Consider the following 19,021-nt stretch of genomic DNA (forward strand, 5'->3'; position numbering starts at 1 on the left):
GACCTCTTTCCACACGATGACGGTCTATCGCTGTTTAGCTAAGTTGCTTTGCCGAACAATTGTTTTAGTTGAAATAGTCCATTTCCATCAACTTAAGTGGCTGTTTACACCAAATGATGTATCGTGTGAACGAGGTCAGCGTTCGCTCGGGCAGCCTGTTTATACACAAGATACATTGTTGACTCACTCAAACGAGAAATCGTTCAGTCATTCTCATTCACTGTATAAGTGAATGAGAATGACTGAACGATTTGTATTTAAACTGAATGATTAACGAATGAGCCAACAATGATTTTTATGCCTACCTGAAATGGACAATAAGCGAAAGCTGGACAATTTATTGTTCATCGTTCGATCGTTGGCTGCATTTACATTGAACAATTTTGGTTGATTTTCACTCGTTTGAACACTTTTTTGAACGATAATCGTTCCTTGTGAAAGGGCCTTCAGTCTACATGCATATATGTCACAAATATCCATGCTTCTTTAACTTGGAGAGTGCATACTGTACCTCAGTGACGCATCCATGGGAGCAGCGTGTCGAAAATAGGAACCACCAACATTAATATAATATGTATGGACAGGTACATGGAAGGGCACACGAGGTGGCGTTGATGCTGCCACACCGAAAACTGCATCTACATAGGGATGGCATCGTTTATAAATTGGTTGTTTAGTGGCTGCATGATTTTGCCAGAAACCAACTGTTTAATCTGTAAAACCATGTGGTCAGTTGCGTGGCTTTACAGGTGATTTCCAGGAAAATCATGTGGCCACTTAACAATCAAATTACAAACTTTAGCGACCACATGGCAACATGGTTTTTCCCATGTGAAAGTTTCATGCCATGAAAGTCTGATAGTTATGGGTCCTACCTCTGGGACCTGCAACTATACCTATTTCTGATCCCCAATGTGGTGGAAATTACAGAAACCATGTAGCACAGCGAGCTACCCTGTTTCTATAACCTGAGAGCGGAGGAAACAGCGTAGCTTGCTGTGCTGCACTGATTGTATAACTCACATTGACATCTATGGGAGTTACATAAACCGCATAGCCAAACCTGCTTGGCTGTTTCTCTAAGTCCAAGGCACCCCATTTAGCCAGACCAGGGTTACTGGGGACTAGAAGACCCCCACCTATCAAACGTTCATCTAGTAAATATGCCATCAAAGTCTTGAGAATTGAGTATCCCTAAAATTGGACCAAGAGAGTAGAAAAAAATTCTACAATCCTAGTACTGAGGCTACGTTTGCAACAAATTCTGTGCAGAGCAAAAATGTAAAGGGAACCTGCCAGGTCCCTTATGCTGCGCTGGCTGCTTGCAACACAGTACAGCGACAGATACAGTGACCATAGCAGTCTGTCACTTATATCAGTCAGTTTAGTAGTTTTGCAAAACCTACTTTTTAAAAAAGTGGAGGGATCTGATGGTACTCATTGATGTTCATGTATGCACACTGACTCTGCCCTCCTTCCAGCCACTGGATGACAGGTCTCTCCATATAAATAGTAACATCGAGAAATCTGTCAATCAGCGGGAGGGGAAGGGCAGTGGGAGTGTGCATAAATGAACATCAACAAGCTTTATCACACCCCTCCCATCCGCTTGCTGCATAGTTTCAGGCTGCATTTACACCAACGCTTTTGCATTGCACTGCTATGTCCTCGGAGCTGCTATGTCCATTCAGCTATGTCCTCGGAGCTGAACAACTACTGGAAGTGCCAGTTCTGGCACATGCCAGACTCAAGTGGGGCCAATGGACCCCATTCGCTATAATGGGATCTGACTGGTTTTCAACATGCCCTGCAGTATTTTATGAACAAAATTGTGCAGCATGCTATTTTGTACAGCCTTCGGTGCCGGATCCACGTGGGAGGCTCTGAACATACCCTCCAGCACAAATGTTAACATAGTGTTAGTTTTACAAAACCCTGAACTGATTGGTATAAATGACCTACTGCTAAAATCAGCTTGTTTGTCACTATATTGTGCTACCCGCAGCCAAGGCAGCATAAGGGACATGGCTGGTGAGGCATCTACAGGGGCAATGGGATGCCAATGGAGCACTTGTATATTTGAGGGTATCAAAAAAAAGATAGAGGTCATCTAAATACGTAGAGAAAACAATAAAAAACAATGGCTAGAATAAGATTAACAATTAAAATGTGACAGACAAAGAAAATGCAAACATAAGGGGAAATAGAAATAGAAGTAGTAAACTTACAGGTCTTCCTGGGAATCCAATTTCACCCTTCTGTGATGGTGGACCCTTTAACAATATAATATGTTAGCATATAACAGATATTGGCACTGCAATACTTCTCTTTAAAGAGTAGCTGCACTTTTAACTAACGTTTGACTTGTCAGAGATACATGTCAAAATATTGATCAGTAGAGTGAGTACAGAGATCTCTCCCATGATCTGTTAATACTAGAGATGAGCGAGCATACTCGTCCGAACTTGTTCGAGTATTAGCGTGTTCGGGATGCTCGTTACTAGAGGCGAGCACCACGCGATGTTCGAGTCACTTTCATTTTCTTCCCTGAAAAATTTGAGCGCTTTTCTGGCCAATAGAAAGACAGGGAAAGCATTACAACTTCCCCCTGCGACGTTCAAGCCCTATACCACCCCCCTGCAGTGAGTGGCTGGCGAGATTAGGTGTCACCCGAGTATTAAAATCTGCCCCGCCCGCGGCTCGCCACAGATGCATTCTGACATAGTTCAGGGAAAGTGCTGTTGATGCCGGAGCTGCTATAGGGAGAGTGTTAGGAGTGATTTTAGGCTTCAAGAACCCCAACGGTCCTTCTTAGGCCATAGAAATCGCAGATCGCACCTATGTGCGATCTGCGATTCCTGTTCTCTTCTCTATATGCGCTCAATGGGGTCGGCGGCAGCAGCACCGACCCCATTGAGAACATATAGAAGACAAATCATTCTTCTCTGCCACAGCTGTAACAGCTGTGGCAGAGAAGAACGATGTTTACCCATTGAATTCAATGGAGCCGACAATACAGCTGGTTCCACTGAAAGCAATGGGCTGCCGGCGATCGCGGGATGAATTGTCGGGAAGGGGTTAAATATATAAGCCCTTCCCTGCAATTCATCCAGAAATGTGTTACAATAAAAATATATACCGTATATACCGGCGTATAAGGCGACGGGGCGTATAAGACGACCCCCCAACTGTCACCTTATACGCCGGGAATACAGCGGAGCAAAGAATAAAAATCATTACTCACTTCTCCTGGCGTTCTGCGGTGCTGCTGCAGGCTGTCGCTCCCTCCTGGTCCCCGGCAGAGCATTGCTTTCTGGACGCAGGGCTTGAAATCCCCGCCTCCAGAAAACACACGTGCCTTCAGCCAATCACAGCCAATGACAATGATGTCAACCACTTTGGTTTTTTTTTGCAAAAAAACCAACAATGGGGTGAAAATAGGCTGAAATAGATGGACATATGTCTTTTTTCAGCCTAACGTACCATGTTACTATATCTCTATGACATACTAAAGTTAGTTAAAAGCACAGCTACTCCTTAATTATGGCAGTTAAGTGCAAGTTATCTTCATATGGCATTATACTTACTTGAGGTCCCATAGGTCCTTCAGGGCCTCTTGGTCCAGTGTCTCCCTAAAATAAGCATGAAGAATAACATCAGTTGTGTTAAAATGTAATTTCTTTCTCCACACCTATCCAGTACTAGTACCATGAGTCACTTAAAAAACAGTTAAATCTCAGGGTTACAGAACAAAAGGGCCTAGTGCTTGCTTGCCACCGGTACCCTTTTCATGACCATTTCAGGTGTGACCAAGGCTGTATTTAGGGTTCAAGCTGTCCTAAGCACTTCTAGTGCTGACACCCACCTACTGGTGTGCCAATAACCTGCTACCTATACACTTTGGATACCTGTTGGGTAAATACTCATTAAATAACCGCTATTGCTCCTGACTCCCCTATATACATGCATGCTCAGTGAACCATGCATGGCTTTTCATTGGGGGAAGGAACTAAGCTACTGCCAGAGGCCTTTGGCAGAGGGTTATCTCCCACCTGAAAAGAAATATATCAACAACAGAACCAAGATTACTGTATAAATATGGAAACAGAACTGAGCTCACTACATACATATATGGTTACAGAACCAAACTTACTACATTGATACAGTAACAGAAACAAGCTTACTATGCAGACACAGTAACAGCACCATGCTTACTACATAGACACACAACCAGAATCATGCTTATTACAAAGCATTACCAGAACAAAGCTTTCTACACATATACGGTACCAGACCAAAGCTTACTACATATATATGGAAACAGAACCCAGCTTATTAGATAAGATATTTTACTAGAACTAAGCTTACTGCATAGATACAGCATCTGAACCAAGATTACGATATAGATACGATAACAGAACCCAACTGAGATTTCTGTTAGTTTTTGGCATTTTGGCCAGACAGAAGAGCATACACTATTCTGTATGGCAAAAATGATGGAAGCAAACGGAAATCTATTGAAACAGAGACAAAGGCTCGGTTTTAGAAAGGACAGCTCATGGAGCAGTCAAGGATTTTGTCTGAATGCTGCGTAGAATCCTGGGACAGGAAGCCTAGATGGGTGCAAAACCAGCAGATCCTTGGCTGGCTTTGCTGTGGATTTGCGGCAAAATCGGTAGCAGATATTTTGCTGAAAACAATACCGACAAGAAGACGTTTAGTTCGGGTGTGATAAGATTGGCACTGTGGGTTCCATTTTCCTACTCCACTATGCAAACAGAAAAATGGAATCCACTGGCCAAACGGATCCACCATATGACGGAACCAAATGGGCCCCACTGACTATAGTGGGATCTGTTCGGTTTCTGACCTGCAGTTCAATATTTTACACATAGCGCCATTTCATCCTGCATTTTAACAAAATTCTGAATCTCTAACACAGATGTGAATGAGCCCCAGGACAGGGCCATACAGAAGTATATTCTTACACATTATATAGATATCCATCAGGCTCAGCCTCCGCTTCCTGTCAGCGGCTCTGGCTAGCTGCCTCCTGCACTGCCATGTGCAGTACCCCCTTCCTTCCCCTCCAACCGTGCAGCGGGACACGAGTTCAGAAGGTGAGTCTAACCAAAAATATGAGAAAACAAATTCTAAGTGCTCCTGCGGTCACCCCTTCTATGGCCAGCCCTCTATTGCCTAGTGGCAAATACGGCCATGGATGTGACGGGTTCTCAGTACTGGGAGAAGATGATGAAGCCAACCTGAGCTGGACCTCCTCCAGTAGTGCCATAGCAGCTGTATATGTTACCCCTATGGTACATATGAACATGTTGCTGTCTGGTTACTGACGCTGACTAATCTTGCCCACTGGTACACCACTTGTCTTTCTAACACAAGTTCAGGAACACCCTAGATTTTAACTCTGCAGCCACCTGTGCCATGTTCTTACCTTCTGCCCTTTAGAGCCACCAGCAAGGATTGTGCCATCAGGACCCAAAATCAGACCAGGCTCTCCCTTTTCTCCCTAGAAAAAAAGACAAACAATCAGAGGCGTAACTTGAAGTTGCTGGGCCCCAGTGCAAAATCTGGAACGGGGCCCCAAGTATAAAGCTTCACTGATAGTTAGAGATGAACGAGTATACTCGCTAAGGGCAATTGCTCGAGCGAGCATTGCCCTTAGCAAGTACCTGCCCGCTCTAGACAAAAGGTTCGGGTGCCGGCGCGGGGGAGCGGTGAGTAGCGGCAGTCAGCAGCGGGGAGCGGGGGGAAGAGAGATCTCCCCTCCGTTCCTCCCCGCTCTCCCCCGCCGCCAGCACCCGGACCTTTTGTCTCGAGCGGGCAGGCACTCGTTTAAGGCAATGCTCGATCGAGCAATTGCCCTTAGAGAGTATACTCGCTCATCACTACTGATAGTATTGGTTTGCAATGTGGGGAAGAGAGGCTTTATGGGCCCCCTAGGGCTGCTGGGCCCAGGTGCGACCGCACCCCCTATACTTACACCCCTGCATGCAATGCATTATACCACATTTGCAATAAACAGTACACTTGGTGTAGTCAGTTAAGTGGGTTGTATACAGTAGGATAAGAAGAACATGGCTGCTTTCCTCCAAAAACAGTCCCACACCTATCAACAGGATGTATGCGGTGTTGCAGCTCAACTCCATTCATTACACGGACAAGTGGGGGGATGTTTTTAAAGCAAGTAATCATGATTTTCTAATCCTTTACAATCCTAGTTCAGAACAAATTGGTGTTAAAACGTAAAATACAAAGTCCTAGCTGTTCTTCAGACTTCATAAGGTTACAGCCCCCTAATGTTCACCCAGATCTACTCACAAAACCTATTTATAACCATCATCATAGGTCATAAAAGCTTGCAAAACACATTTCCAAAGTTTTTTGAGGCGTCCATACATTTAGTATGCAGTGTAAGTATGGCCACTGTGCACCACTTTTACCTTAAATCCAGGTAATCCGGGGTAACCTGGATCTCCTTGATCACCCTTGAGTCCCTGAAACACAAATTGTATATTGTAGCTAAGAGGAGAATCATGGATGCATCATTAAAGTCTGTCTAGTATTGTAAATGTACTTGCCATGTATCCTAAATGCTCCTGACATTCTGACTGCACTAGATTTCTATCTCGGGTAGCCAAAAACTACTGGACATTTATACGTCGTCGATGTACTGCAGTTTCTATCGCCTATTTTGGTGCAGATCTGCAGCAGATTTTGCCCTTCCAATTGAAATCAAATTGAAAGGGTGAAATCTGCAGGAAATCAGCAACGTATAAATATACCATTAAAAGGGTTTTCTGAGAATAAGATATTGATGACCTATGCTCAGGATAGCTTATCAATATCTGATTGGTGGGGGTTTGCTGCTCAGAACCCCTGCCAATCAGTTGTCTGAAGCAGCCACAGTGCTTGGGTGAGCACTACGACCACTTCGTTGCATACCAAGCACAGCACTGTACATGTCATAATGGCTGTGCCTGGTAGAACAGCTCAATCCCATTCACTTGAAGTCCCGAGCGGTAGACCGCCACTGACATGATATTGATGACTTATCCTGAGAATAGGTCATCAATATCATAGTCCAAGAAAACCACATTAATGCCAACTTCAACAAGTAATTAGGGTTTGTTGAACATGAAAAAGACCTGTGCCAAAGCAGGAAATGGCAAAATGCACTGTATTACCAAATTAAAAAGGCTTCCAGTTAGAAAGTCTCAAGTCAAATGTTAAGTATAGAGATGAGCGAACGTACTCGTCCGAGCTTGATGCTCGTTCGAGTATTAGCGTGTTCGAGATGCTCGTTACTCGAGACGAGTACCACGCGATGTTCGAGTTACTTTCACTTTCGTTTCTGAGACATTAGCGCGCTTTTCTGGCCAATAGAAAGACAGGGAAGGCATTACAACTTCCTCCTGTGATGTTCCAGCCCTATACCACCCCCCTGCAGTGAGTGGCTGGCGAGATCAGGTGTCACCCGAATATATTAATCGGCTCCGCCCGCGGCTCGCCACAGATGCATTCTGACAGAGATCAGGGACAGTGCTGCTGGTGCCGGAGCTGCTATAGGGAGAGCGTTAGGAGTTATTTTAGGCTTCAAGAACCCCAACGGTCCTTCTTAGGGCCACATCTGACCGTGTGCAGTACTGTTGAGGCTGCTTTTAGCAGTGTTGCACATTTTTTTTTTTTTGTATATCGGGCGTGCAGACCATAGCGTCCTCAGTCTGCAGTCATTGTACATAGTATAGGGCCAGTAGTGGTGAGGCAGGGAAAGAGATATACTGTCTATATAGGCAGTGGGCTTTTTCAAACAAATTTGGGAAAAAAAATATATTTGGGCTGCCTGTGACCGTCCTCAGTGTACTGCGTGTCTGCTGGGGGTAGTAGTCCTAATTAATACGCAGCTAAGTGTTACAGCAGGCTTGCGCAAAAGTGTTTCCTGGCTCTGCGTTGCCCGTGACATCGCCGCCGTCATCCCGTCCACAGTGAAACAGTATACATATATACGCTGCCTACAGTATCTGTCTGCTGTCTCAGCTCAGCCTTTCAAAAAATAGAAGCAAAACACTTAAGGCCTACTAGTGGCATTTGGCCACTTGACTGCTTGAGCGCTGTGAATTCCACTAGCTCAGTCATACGCACCTACGTCTCACTACAGGCGTGCGCTAAATTGTTTCCTGGCTCTGCGTTGCCCGTGACATCACCGCCGTCCTCCCGTCCACAGTGAAACAGTATACATATATACGCTGCCTATAGTATCTGTCTGCTGTCTCAGCTCAGCCTTTCAAAAAATAGAAGCAAAACACTTAAGGCCTACTAGTGGCATTTGGCCACTTGACTGCTTGAGCGCTGTGAATTCCACTAGCCATAGTGGAATTCCACTAGCCACTAGTCATACGCACCTACGTCTCACTACAGACTTGCGCAAAATTCTTTTCTGGCTCTGCTGTGCGTTCTGTAAGCGAAGTCAGCCTCCAACCACAGGCCAATAAGCGGCACATTTAATTACAGCGTTCTGTTTCTGCTCTACTCGTAATACACCATGCTGAGGGGTAGGGGTAGGCCTAGAGGACATGGACGCGGGCGAGGACGTGGAGGCCCAAGTCAGGGTGTGGGCACAGGCCGAACTCCTGGTCCAGGTGTATCGCAGCCGACTGCTGCGGGATTAGGAGAGAGGCACGTTTCTGGCGTCCCCAGATTAATCTCACAATTAATGGGTCCACGCGGTAGACCTTTATTAGAAAATGAGCAGTGTGAGCAGGTCCTGTCGTGGATGGCAGAAAGTGCATCCAGCAATCTATCGACGACCCAGAGTTCTACGCCGTGCACTGCTGTAACTCTGAATCCTCTGGCTGCTGCTCCTTCTTCCTCCCAGCCTCCTCACTCCATTACAATGACACATTCTGAGGAGCAGGCAGACTCCCAGGAACTGTTCTCGGGCCCCTGCCCAGAATGGGCAGCAATGGTTCCTCTCCCACCGGAGGAGTTTGTCGTGACCGATGCCCAACCTTTGGAAAGTTCCCGGGGTCCAGGGAATGAGGCTGGGGACTTCCGGCAACTGTCTCAAGAGCTTTCAGTGGGTGAGGAGGACGATGACGATGAGACACAGTTGTCTATCACTCAGGTAGTAGTAATTGCAGTGAGTCCGAGGGAGGAGCGCACAGAGGATTCGGAGGAAGAGCAGCAGGACGATGAGGTGACTGACCCCACCTGGTTTGCTAAGCCTACTGAGGTCAGGTCTTCAGAGGGGTAGGCAAGTGCAGCAGCAGGGCAGGTTGGAAGAGGCAGTGCGGTGGCCAGGGGTAGAGGCAGGGCCAAACCGAATAATCCACCAACTGTTTCCCAAAGCGCCCCCTCGTGCCATGCCACCCTGCAGAGGCCGAGGTGCTCAAAGGTCTGGCAGTTTTTCACTGAGAGTGCAGACGACCGACGAACAGTGGTGTGCAACCTTTGTCGCGCCAAGATCAGCCGGCGAGCCACCACCACCAGCCTCACCACCACCAGCATGCGCAGGCATATGATGGCCAAGCACCCCACAAGGTGGGACGAAGGCTGTTCACCGCCTCCGGTTTGCACCACTGCCTCTCCCCCTGTGCCCCAACCTGCCACTGAGATCCAACCCCCCTCTCAGGACACAGGCACTACCATCTCCTGGCCTGCACCCACACCCTCACCTCCGCTGTCCTCGGCCCCATCCACCAATGTCTCTCAACGCACCGTCCAGCCGTTGCTAGCGCAAGTGTTTGAGCGCAAGTGCAAGTACGCCGCCACGCACCCACACACTCAAGCGTTAAACGTGCACATAGCCAAATTGATCAGCCTGGAGATGCTGCCGTATAGGCTTGTGGAAACGGAGGCTTTTAAAAGCATGATGGCGGCGGCCCTGCGCTACTCGGTTCCCAGTCGCCAGTACTTTTCCCAATGTGCCGTCCCAGCCCTGCACGACCACGTCTCCCGCAACATTGTACGCGCCCTCACCAACGCGGTTACTGCCAAGGTCCACTTAACAACGGACACGTGGACAAGCACAGGCTGGCAGGGCCACTATATCTCCCTGACGGCACATTGGGTAAATTTAGTGGAGGCTGGGACCGAGTCAGAGCCTGGGACCGCTCACGTCCTACCCACCCCCCAGAATTGCGGGCCCCAGCTCGGTGCTGGTATCTGCGGCGGTGTATGCTTCCTCCACTAACCCACCCTCCTCCTCCTCCTACGCAACCTCTGTCTCGCAATCAAGATGTGTCAGCAGCAGCACATCGCCAGCAGAGGGTGTCGCGCGGCGTGGCAGCACAGCGGTGGGCAAGCGTCAGCAGGCCGTGCTGAAACTACTCAGCTTAGGAGAGAAGAGGCACACGGCCCACGAACTGCTGCAGGGTCTGACAGAGCAGACCGACCGCTGGCTTTCGCCGCTGAGCCTCCAACCGGGCATGGTCGTGTGTGACAACGGCCGTAACCTGGTGGCGGCTCTGCAGCTCGGCAGCCTCACGCACGTGCCATGCCTGGCCCACGTCTTTAATTTGGTGGTTCAGCGCTTTCTGAAAAGCTACCCACGCTTGTCAGACCTGCTCGGAAAGGTGCGCCGGCTCTGCGCACATTTCCGCAAGTCCCACACGGACGCTGCCACCCTGCGCACCCTGCAACATCGGTTTCATCTGCCAGTGCACCGACTGCTGTGCGACGTGCCCACACGGTGGAACTCTACGCTCCACATGTTGGCCAGGCTCTATGAGCAGCGTAGAGCTATAGTGGGAATTGAACTCACAACCTTCTGGTCGTGAGTGAGAGTTTAGGACTGCATTTCTGCTGCCTTAGCAATATGCACCATAAGGCCCTGACTGATATTTGATATTCTAAAATATGGCCCCATGGTGACGCCTATAATGGGGTAATCCAAGAACTGGTGTAGTTATTGCCATTTATCCAGTGAGCAGGTGATGTGCTTCTTACCTCTCCTCCGTCTGTTCCTGCCACTATCTCCTGAAAAGGAATTACATCATGAAATTAGTTGACTTCCAAATGTGAAAATGCTAGAACAAGAATCAAGAAGGTGGGCATATAAATGCAATCTGCATATAAAGGGACTATAGTGTAAAATCTAATCCTGCCTACCCCATTATCACTGGATCTGTAAACGATTTGACCAGGAGGCCCAGGTGGTCCAGGAAGTCCAATGCCATCACGTCCAGGTTCTCCCTGCAAACAGGATTCCATGTTATAATCGCATCCTATTTAATGTCACTGTCACTTAGAATGTAAGGTAGTTTCATGCGGTGATACAATTAATCAAAGATGAATATGGTACTGTATAATTCTTAAAGGGGCTGTCCATTTCTTGAAGAAAAAATAGCCACAAATGTGATAAAATATATAAAAAAGGAAGATTACCTCTTCAATGCCGTACCGATCCAGTGTGGATATATGTTGGTGGTTCCCTACTAGTTTTTATTCACAAACTGCCAATGATGACGTGCTGTACTTGCACATGACAGCTACAGCCAATCAGTGGCCTACAAACGGTGATGCTAGTAGTATAGCTCACAGGTGGTGAAAGAGCATGTAAAAAAAGACCTGCGGGGGACCATCTTTGTTGGATCAGAGGAGAGTTGAATCGGTGGGTAATGGTTTTTTTTTGTTATATACAGCTTTTTTTCCCCCCAAGAACCAGACAGCTCCTTTAATATAGTATATTTAGTATCAATCTTAAAGGGGTATTCCAATGATAATCTGGTGTTCTCTATGTAAAGAATAGAAGATAAATGCTTCTTGCTCAAACATCCCTTCAACACAAGAGTCTACATACTGTTAAGCTACTTTTAGGTCACATTACCTAACTTGGTTATGTGGAAGTATTTATTACATAACTATTCTCCATACTCGGCTTATACAACTTACCTGTTCTCCCTTATCACCTTTGTCCCCCCTTGCACCCTGGAGTAAAAGAGAATGCTTGTTAATCATGGGGAACATGGGTAAGTACATAAAAACACATCAATTGGGTGCCACAGGAAATGCCTTACTATTAAATGCATGAACCACAAAGTCTGCATACGTGTGAATATAGAAAAGAGATGTCTTGTACTTACAGGAGGACCAGGGAACCCATCCAGTCCAGATCTTCCATCCAAACCTGGGATTCCTTGCTCTCCCTAAGATAGAGAAAAACAAGAGGGACATGAAAGGGGTGCAAAGTCAAGAAGAATTTTTTTCCCTAAGTGGGGAAAATCGGCTCCTACCTCATTGTTTCTTTTTTTTTTTTTGCCTTCCTCTGGATCAGCATTAGGGGCTAATAGGCTGAACTGGAGGAACATGTCTTTTTCGTCCTTACATACTACATAACTCTGACATTACTTTTATTAGGTAATTTCACTTACTAGACAGAATACATGTATTGAATCATTTTGACCCATTTTGGACACAACACCAAAAAACATATGCCACTTCAAACCTTGCACTAGGAAAGACATCTTTAGTGTTTCTCAAATGGGGGGTTCTGGTTAGAGGTCCATAAGAAGACAACAAGAGAAAAGGCTTTTAATGGTATGAATGGAACAGCGGTAGTGGGTTTTTTTTCAGGAAATTAAACATTTTTCATTGGTTCCCCATTGGTAAAAAGGTTGTGAATAATCATCTGAAAGGGGTGTTCCCAGCTCAAGACACTTAAGATATATGCATTCGTCTGGTTCTTTAACTTCCTTACAAGTGAATGGAGTAAGTAGCACACATTCATAGCCTCCTCTCCAGAGATGAGCGAGTATACTCGCTAAGGCACATTACTCGAGCGAGTAGTGCCTTAGCCGAGTATCTCCCCGCTCGTCTCTAAAGATTCGGGGGCCGGTGCGGGTGACAGGTGAGTTGCGGCGGGGACCGGCGGGGGAGAGCAGGGAGGAACGGAGGGGAGATCTCTCTCCCTCTCTCCCCCCAGCAACTCACCTGTCACCTGTAGCTGATGACTACCTCACCATTGCGGCACCTTCTAGATATAGGTGTGGGTCCTTGAGGTGGGACCTATATCTGTCAAGACATTTGTTACATATCCTGTATCATACAAGTCTTAGTTGGAAATACTGATCCTAGGCTTTAAATAGGTAACAAATCAACATATTGCATAGATGACATGCTATATAACACGATTACATCCTGTCTATCAAGTGACGTCACTTCATGTCTCAGTAATCACAGAATTTCATCTTTTAACAGATTTAACTGTTGTGGTAACAAATAATCCACATAGGCGACTGATGGAGATTCATTAAGGTTAGGAAGCTCATTATATAGAGGTGCAATCAAAATTATTCAACGCTCATTACATATTAGGTTTATTTGCCAAATTTACAAGCTTTCGCCTGTTGGCAAAACAACTATGAAACAAAAACAACCTAAATAGCTACTAAACACAACTAATATAACACGTGGTTTCTTCGAATTGACCACAAATTGCCACTTTTAATGACTACTCAGATTTTTTCCATTTTTATGGCAGTATGGTTGGTACAGATTAAAGAAGTCTAATATTTATACTAAATAAATTAGCTCCTAAGGGGTTTTCCTACCTTAGACATTTTTTCCATACCCTCATGAAATGCCATAAATGTCTGATGGAGAGTTGTGGATTTGTAACTTGGCCGTTTCCATGATTTCCAAAGGCTTCAATGTACATCAGTGGCCATCTATCCATTTATACTACGTCTGGATGCCACGTTGCCATGTCACAAGACCGTTGTTTTCCTGATAAGCGGGAACCCCAGTTATGGGATTCCTAGCTATGACACCATCTATGACATGTCTTGTGAAAGTACCATAAGGCTAATTCTGAAGGGTGGCTTTGGCTGCATGACATTAAAATCACAATGCTAATTCGCAACTAATAATAATATGGTCGCGCTGTGATATGCAACTTCACGCAACTCTGACATGACAGAAGCCAAATATTCATGCCTGTTGAATTTTAATACGACTACATTCACTATGATTAGTTATGATTTAGTATTATGGCATTTAGATTTCAATATGGCTTGGCTAAAAGTTGCTATGCAGCCTTAGGCTGCATTCACACGAACGTATATCGGCTCGGTTTTCACGCCGAGCCAATATACGTCGTCCCTCTCTGCAGGGGGGGGGGGCTGGAAGAGCCAGGAGCAGTGCTCTGAGCTCCCGCCCCCTCTCTGCACTATTTGCAATGGGAAGAGGCGGGGTGGGGCTAATTCTCGAAACTTAGCCCCGCCCCGCTTCCTTTCATTGCAAATAGTGCAGAGGGGCAGAGAGGGGGCGGGTGCTCAGTTCCTGCTCCTGGCTCTTCCATCCTCCCCCCCCCCCTGCAGATGAGGATGACGTATATCGGCTCGGCATGAAATCCGAGCCGATATACGTTCATGTGAATGCAGTCTCAGCCTAAATCTCTAAGTTGTGAAAACCCCTTAAACTATCAACTATCATCATATGCAATTACACATCCCTAAAAAAAAGTGAATAAAGAAATCTGACCTTAGCCCCTGGAAATGCTGGAATATTCTGATGAAGCAAAAAAACAATAAAAACTTGGTCACTACAATATTAAAATACTTATTTGACACACAGAGAGGGAAAGTGGTTTGGAAGAAAAATTAGAATATGAGACCTAATCAACACCAAGCTGCAAATCTGGTCTAGTCTAGAAAAGCTATTCACCACCTCCTGTGGCAGCCTGTTCCACTCATTGATCACTCTCACTGTCAGACAGGTTTTTCTAATATCTAATCTGTGTCTCCTCCCTTTCAGTTTCATCCCATTGCTTCTAGTCTTTCCTTGTACAAATGAGAATAGGGATGATCCCTTTGCACTGTGACAGCCCTTCAGATATTTGTAGACCGCTATTAAGTCTCCTCTCAGCCTTCTTTTTTGTAAGCTAAACATCCCCAGATCTTTTAACCGTTCCTCATAGGACATGATTTGCAGACGGCTCACCATCTTCGTAACTCTTCTCTGAACTTGCTCCAGTTTGTCTATGTCTTTCTTAAATTGGGGTGCCTAGAACTGGACACAGTATTTCAGTTTCAAACACCCCCAAACTACTGGAGTGAGAATGAAACAGATTTTGTAATTTTTTAAAAAGTCACAATTCTTAAATCTGTCTTAAAACCTCACTCCATTGAAACCGTGCCCCTTTTTCTAGACAATGTTGAAAAGTAAATTTTTTTTTCTTTTGACGGCAAATAAAAAGTAAATTTGTCTTAACTGATTTGTGCCATTAAAAAGGCGTAACTTACACCAGAAGTCTGGAGCAGCACTAGTAGTATATATGCCCCACTGTGTCTAAGTTGCAACTTTTCATAACGACATCAGAATGCGAATTACAAATTTATTGAATGTCACACCTCAATAAAAAGATCTTGGGCACATGTATAAATGGACACTCAATGCAGGTGTGAATAGTGCCAAGAACTGGCAACGCTGAGAATTCACACAGGCGAAACATTAAAACATTTGTCTCTGCATTCCGTAAAGGAGTTGTCCGGTTACTCTCATTGGCAGACAGTGGCCATGGGACTTCTACTGTGAACAGAGAGTGTAAGAACCACCGGCATGCAGCAATGAATCATCGGGGCCATGGACGGAAAAATACTAATTTATTTGTTATTTTACCACTTCTACACCTGATATTTAAATTTCAAAAAGTAACCGGACAACTCCTTTAAACTTTGCTGTGACATAATAACCGACGTTTCGGGCAGTATTGTATCACTGCTATATTTACCTGTGGATCTCGAATTCCATGACCACCAATACCAGAACCTTCCATGTCATCCTTCAAATAGAAACAAGTGTGTTAAAAGAATTTCTGAAGTGTTAGTCAATTTACTCAGCAGGATACTTATGCTGAGTCCTACATATTATAGCATCATTGTATTTGTATTCTTCATGAAATGTATCCCTACAAATACACTGCCTCACAGAGAAAATGTCGCACCATGAATATTTTGTTGTGGCAATATGCAATTTTGAGGGCATGTTCAGAGTTATCCAGATTGATGCAGAATCACGCCAATCATGTAATCTGAAAGCATGATACAAAAAAGGGACAACCAGTCTGCAAAGCTAAAGGCCCATTTATACACAAAGATAATCTTCATTTGCATGTAAAAGGGCCTTCAGGAGCTGTTTGCAGAGCCCAGGGTGTGATTAATCCCACACCCAGCTGTGCACATAGCTGCATTGTTCTTTATTGTCTTTCACAGGTATAGACTTAAAATAAAATTTTTTATTGAAATTCTTTAAAAAGACACTTATGGGACGACAAACAAAAAAAGACACTACAGACAGGGGTTATACAGATCTCCCCAATATACAGGTTATACAGTGTCCCCAATGATGATCATCGAGTGAGGGTCTGAAGGCAACAAGACAATGTGTCCAATCCTTCCACCATTTAAGAGTGACACAACTCATGTACATGAAGTCATGGTTTTGACTGCCATCCGCATCACCGCCAATCACCTCTAGTACACATAAGGGGCACTTTGACAGCACACTATTATGTTGTTGAGGTACTGCAGCGCAATGCACTACCATATCTGCAAGGCGGAACCAACACTGTGTTCCAGCTGTATAGCATGCGATTCCAGACAGCGTACATCAGCAGGCATGTTTTGCAAGGTGCCCAGGTGCCTAATTGATCAGCAGAACCCCAAACCTCTCTTCAATCGAGAATCTTTTGGACACGACTGGATGTTGAGTGATCGCTCTCCCACTGCCTCGTGAACTGTGGATTATGGTCAATATCACGTGGTCAACGCTCAGTAGAGTATTCGAACACACATTGAATCAATGCCACATCATGCAGATGACTGTATTGTCCAACATAGCGGCCCCACTACTAACGGATCATTCTGTTTATTGGCCCCGGGACACGTGTAATTGTTTGACACTCAAATCAATTTCTGAGAACTTAATTTTCTATCTGTCTGTTGCATTTCATCTCATGTTCAGCATTTCCTCATGGTGGGACATTTTCTCTGTAAGGCAGCATATATCTAACCACTAAATATAATATAATGGACCACCTAAAAGGGACAACTTGGCTAAATCTCTGATGACGATGTAAAGTCATAGTATTACATAAATAAATATACATTGTTAACCACTGATGATTTTTTAACCAAATTTTGTCTCAATCCTTGCTATATTAGTTTAATTACACTAGCAGCCATCAGAAGGTCCCATTTCTAAATCTATACTGTATGTGGTGGAGCTGTTTTCACCTATATTTTTTTCATATTTACTTACGAATCCAACAGCTAATCCAAATCCAGGGGGACCAGGAGGCCCTGGGGGTCCAGGTAATCCACGTGGCCCCATTGGTCCAGGAAGTCCTGCTAAGCCCATTTCTCCAGGGACTCCTGGAATTCCGGATTCTCCAGCGTTTCCCTGTAGAAAGGCAAATTGGGGAACAAGCATTTTAGGTTTTAAAGTCTGGTGACAACGACTTAGTATATGAGTGTTTTTATGTGTGCTCATTAGGGATATAATAAAAAAAAGGAGTGATTGGACGAGAGCTTATGGAGATGGATTGGACTATGCACCTTGTACATAAGCGGTAGATTATTTTTAACCTTTAAAAAAAATTTGGAAGAACTGCACTTGCTACTTGACTTCTTATAATTTATGGAAGCTTCTGACATGGATTATAGTAAATCTGTCAGGCTGCAGAAGGCCACACACCACAGATAAGCTCCACCCATCTTGTACCACTCACAAAAGTGGTGAATAAGGTGTAAAAATGAAAAAAAACAACAAATGTTGCATGCAGCAAAACTGCTGCAAATGGGCAGATAATTTCCCTTATATGTGGTTGTGCCAGTGTGAATTTGACTTAACCAAATTCTGGCTAAATCTCTTTGTAACGGTGTTACCACCGATTGTCTTAAATTGGTTGTCCAGGAATAAATAAACAAGGCTACTATCATCCAGAAACAGCACCACATCTATCCACAGGCTGTATCTGGTATTGCAGCTCAGCGCCATTGGAGTGAATAGGGCTGAACGGCAATACTGCACACAACCCATGGATAAGAGTGGCACTATTTATGGAAGCAAGCAGACATGTTTTTGTAATTCTGGACAACTCCTTTAACTCAACTGATGCTGCAATTAAAGGGGCAAAATTTATAATCTAGCTTTGTTGCAGAATTGTGGCACCAAAAAGTGGCAATTTTAGTGCAAATGCAAAAAAAAAAAAAAGAGCTTTTTGTAAGTTAACAGCGATCCCACCACTCTTTATAAAAGTAGGCGGGGATTAGTGTTAGGGGGCGTGGCTGCTTGAGGTCAATCCGATTTATTATAATTTACACCTAAAATTGGCATAAAAGTTTAGCAGAACTCCATGCCAGTTTGCAGTTGGTGTATATTTGTTGCACTTCATGGCAACACAAAACTTTACTTAGACCGGTGGATGAAACGCGGGTCTATGTCAATATGCCCCAGATTGTATCTTTATGCTTGAAGTATGTAATTAGGAGAACATCTTGTGCCCTTTGAACTACACTGGTGTTCTATTACTTGTTTTTCAAGAGTTTCTTGTGCATTTGATGCATATCTTTATGTTTTTGAGAGTGACAAACATTACCACATGGGAAAATCTCTTTGTACAACACTTGTTGCACAGTTCACACAATTTAAATCCATGGAGGACTCAAACACAGCATAACACATTTCACAAAACAGCACAGTACTGGTATATAGCTGTCCACTACATGCCTGGATCTTACTGGCAGCCACAGGAGAACATTAAAGAGGAGCTCTCATCTCTACCGACGTGTGTTATCAGAAATACTTGCATTTCTCATCAAATACCAATGTTGCAGCTCTTCTTATTAAAACTCTGGGTTGTGTCTATCCCGTTGCTCCTCCTGGGCGTTACCATTCCACTGGTCAATAGGGTGTGCCCATGCACTATTGGACAGTGCCACAGTGTGTAGGAACATGTCCCGTTGATGTATAATGGTAAAGTCCAGTTTTTCAATTAGGCATA

The 19,021-nt window shown here is 44.8% G+C and overlaps 1 protein-coding gene across 4 annotated transcripts in view; it reads right to left on the bottom strand.

Moving 5' to 3' along the window:
- The window catches only part of COL18A1 (collagen type XVIII alpha 1 chain), a 195,425-nt gene that overhangs the window by 13,936 nt on the left and 162,468 nt on the right, over nt 1–19,021 (bottom strand). For all 4 annotated transcript variants that reach the window (XM_066575741.1, XM_066575739.1, XM_066575738.1 and 1 more), the window contains 11 exons: nt 17,278–17,418; nt 15,749–15,799; nt 14,500–14,526; nt 12,102–12,164; nt 11,911–11,946; nt 11,128–11,211; nt 10,966–10,995; nt 6,462–6,515; nt 5,453–5,527; nt 3,588–3,632; nt 2,229–2,273 (listed from right to left, as the gene is read on the bottom strand). In XM_066575741.1, the coding sequence (XP_066431838.1) occupies nt 2,229–2,273; nt 3,588–3,632; nt 5,453–5,527; nt 6,462–6,515; nt 10,966–10,995; nt 11,128–11,211; nt 11,911–11,946; nt 12,102–12,164; nt 14,500–14,526; nt 15,749–15,799; nt 17,278–17,418 (651 nt within the window). The remainder of the gene's footprint in view (nt 1–2,228; nt 2,274–3,587; nt 3,633–5,452; nt 5,528–6,461; nt 6,516–10,965; nt 10,996–11,127; nt 11,212–11,910; nt 11,947–12,101; nt 12,165–14,499; nt 14,527–15,748; nt 15,800–17,277; nt 17,419–19,021) is intronic.

The sequence above is a fragment of the Eleutherodactylus coqui genome, chromosome 8 (assembly GCF_035609145.1).
Source record: "Eleutherodactylus coqui strain aEleCoq1 chromosome 8, aEleCoq1.hap1, whole genome shotgun sequence".
Classification (NCBI taxonomy): domain Eukaryota; kingdom Metazoa; phylum Chordata; class Amphibia; order Anura; family Eleutherodactylidae; genus Eleutherodactylus; species Eleutherodactylus coqui.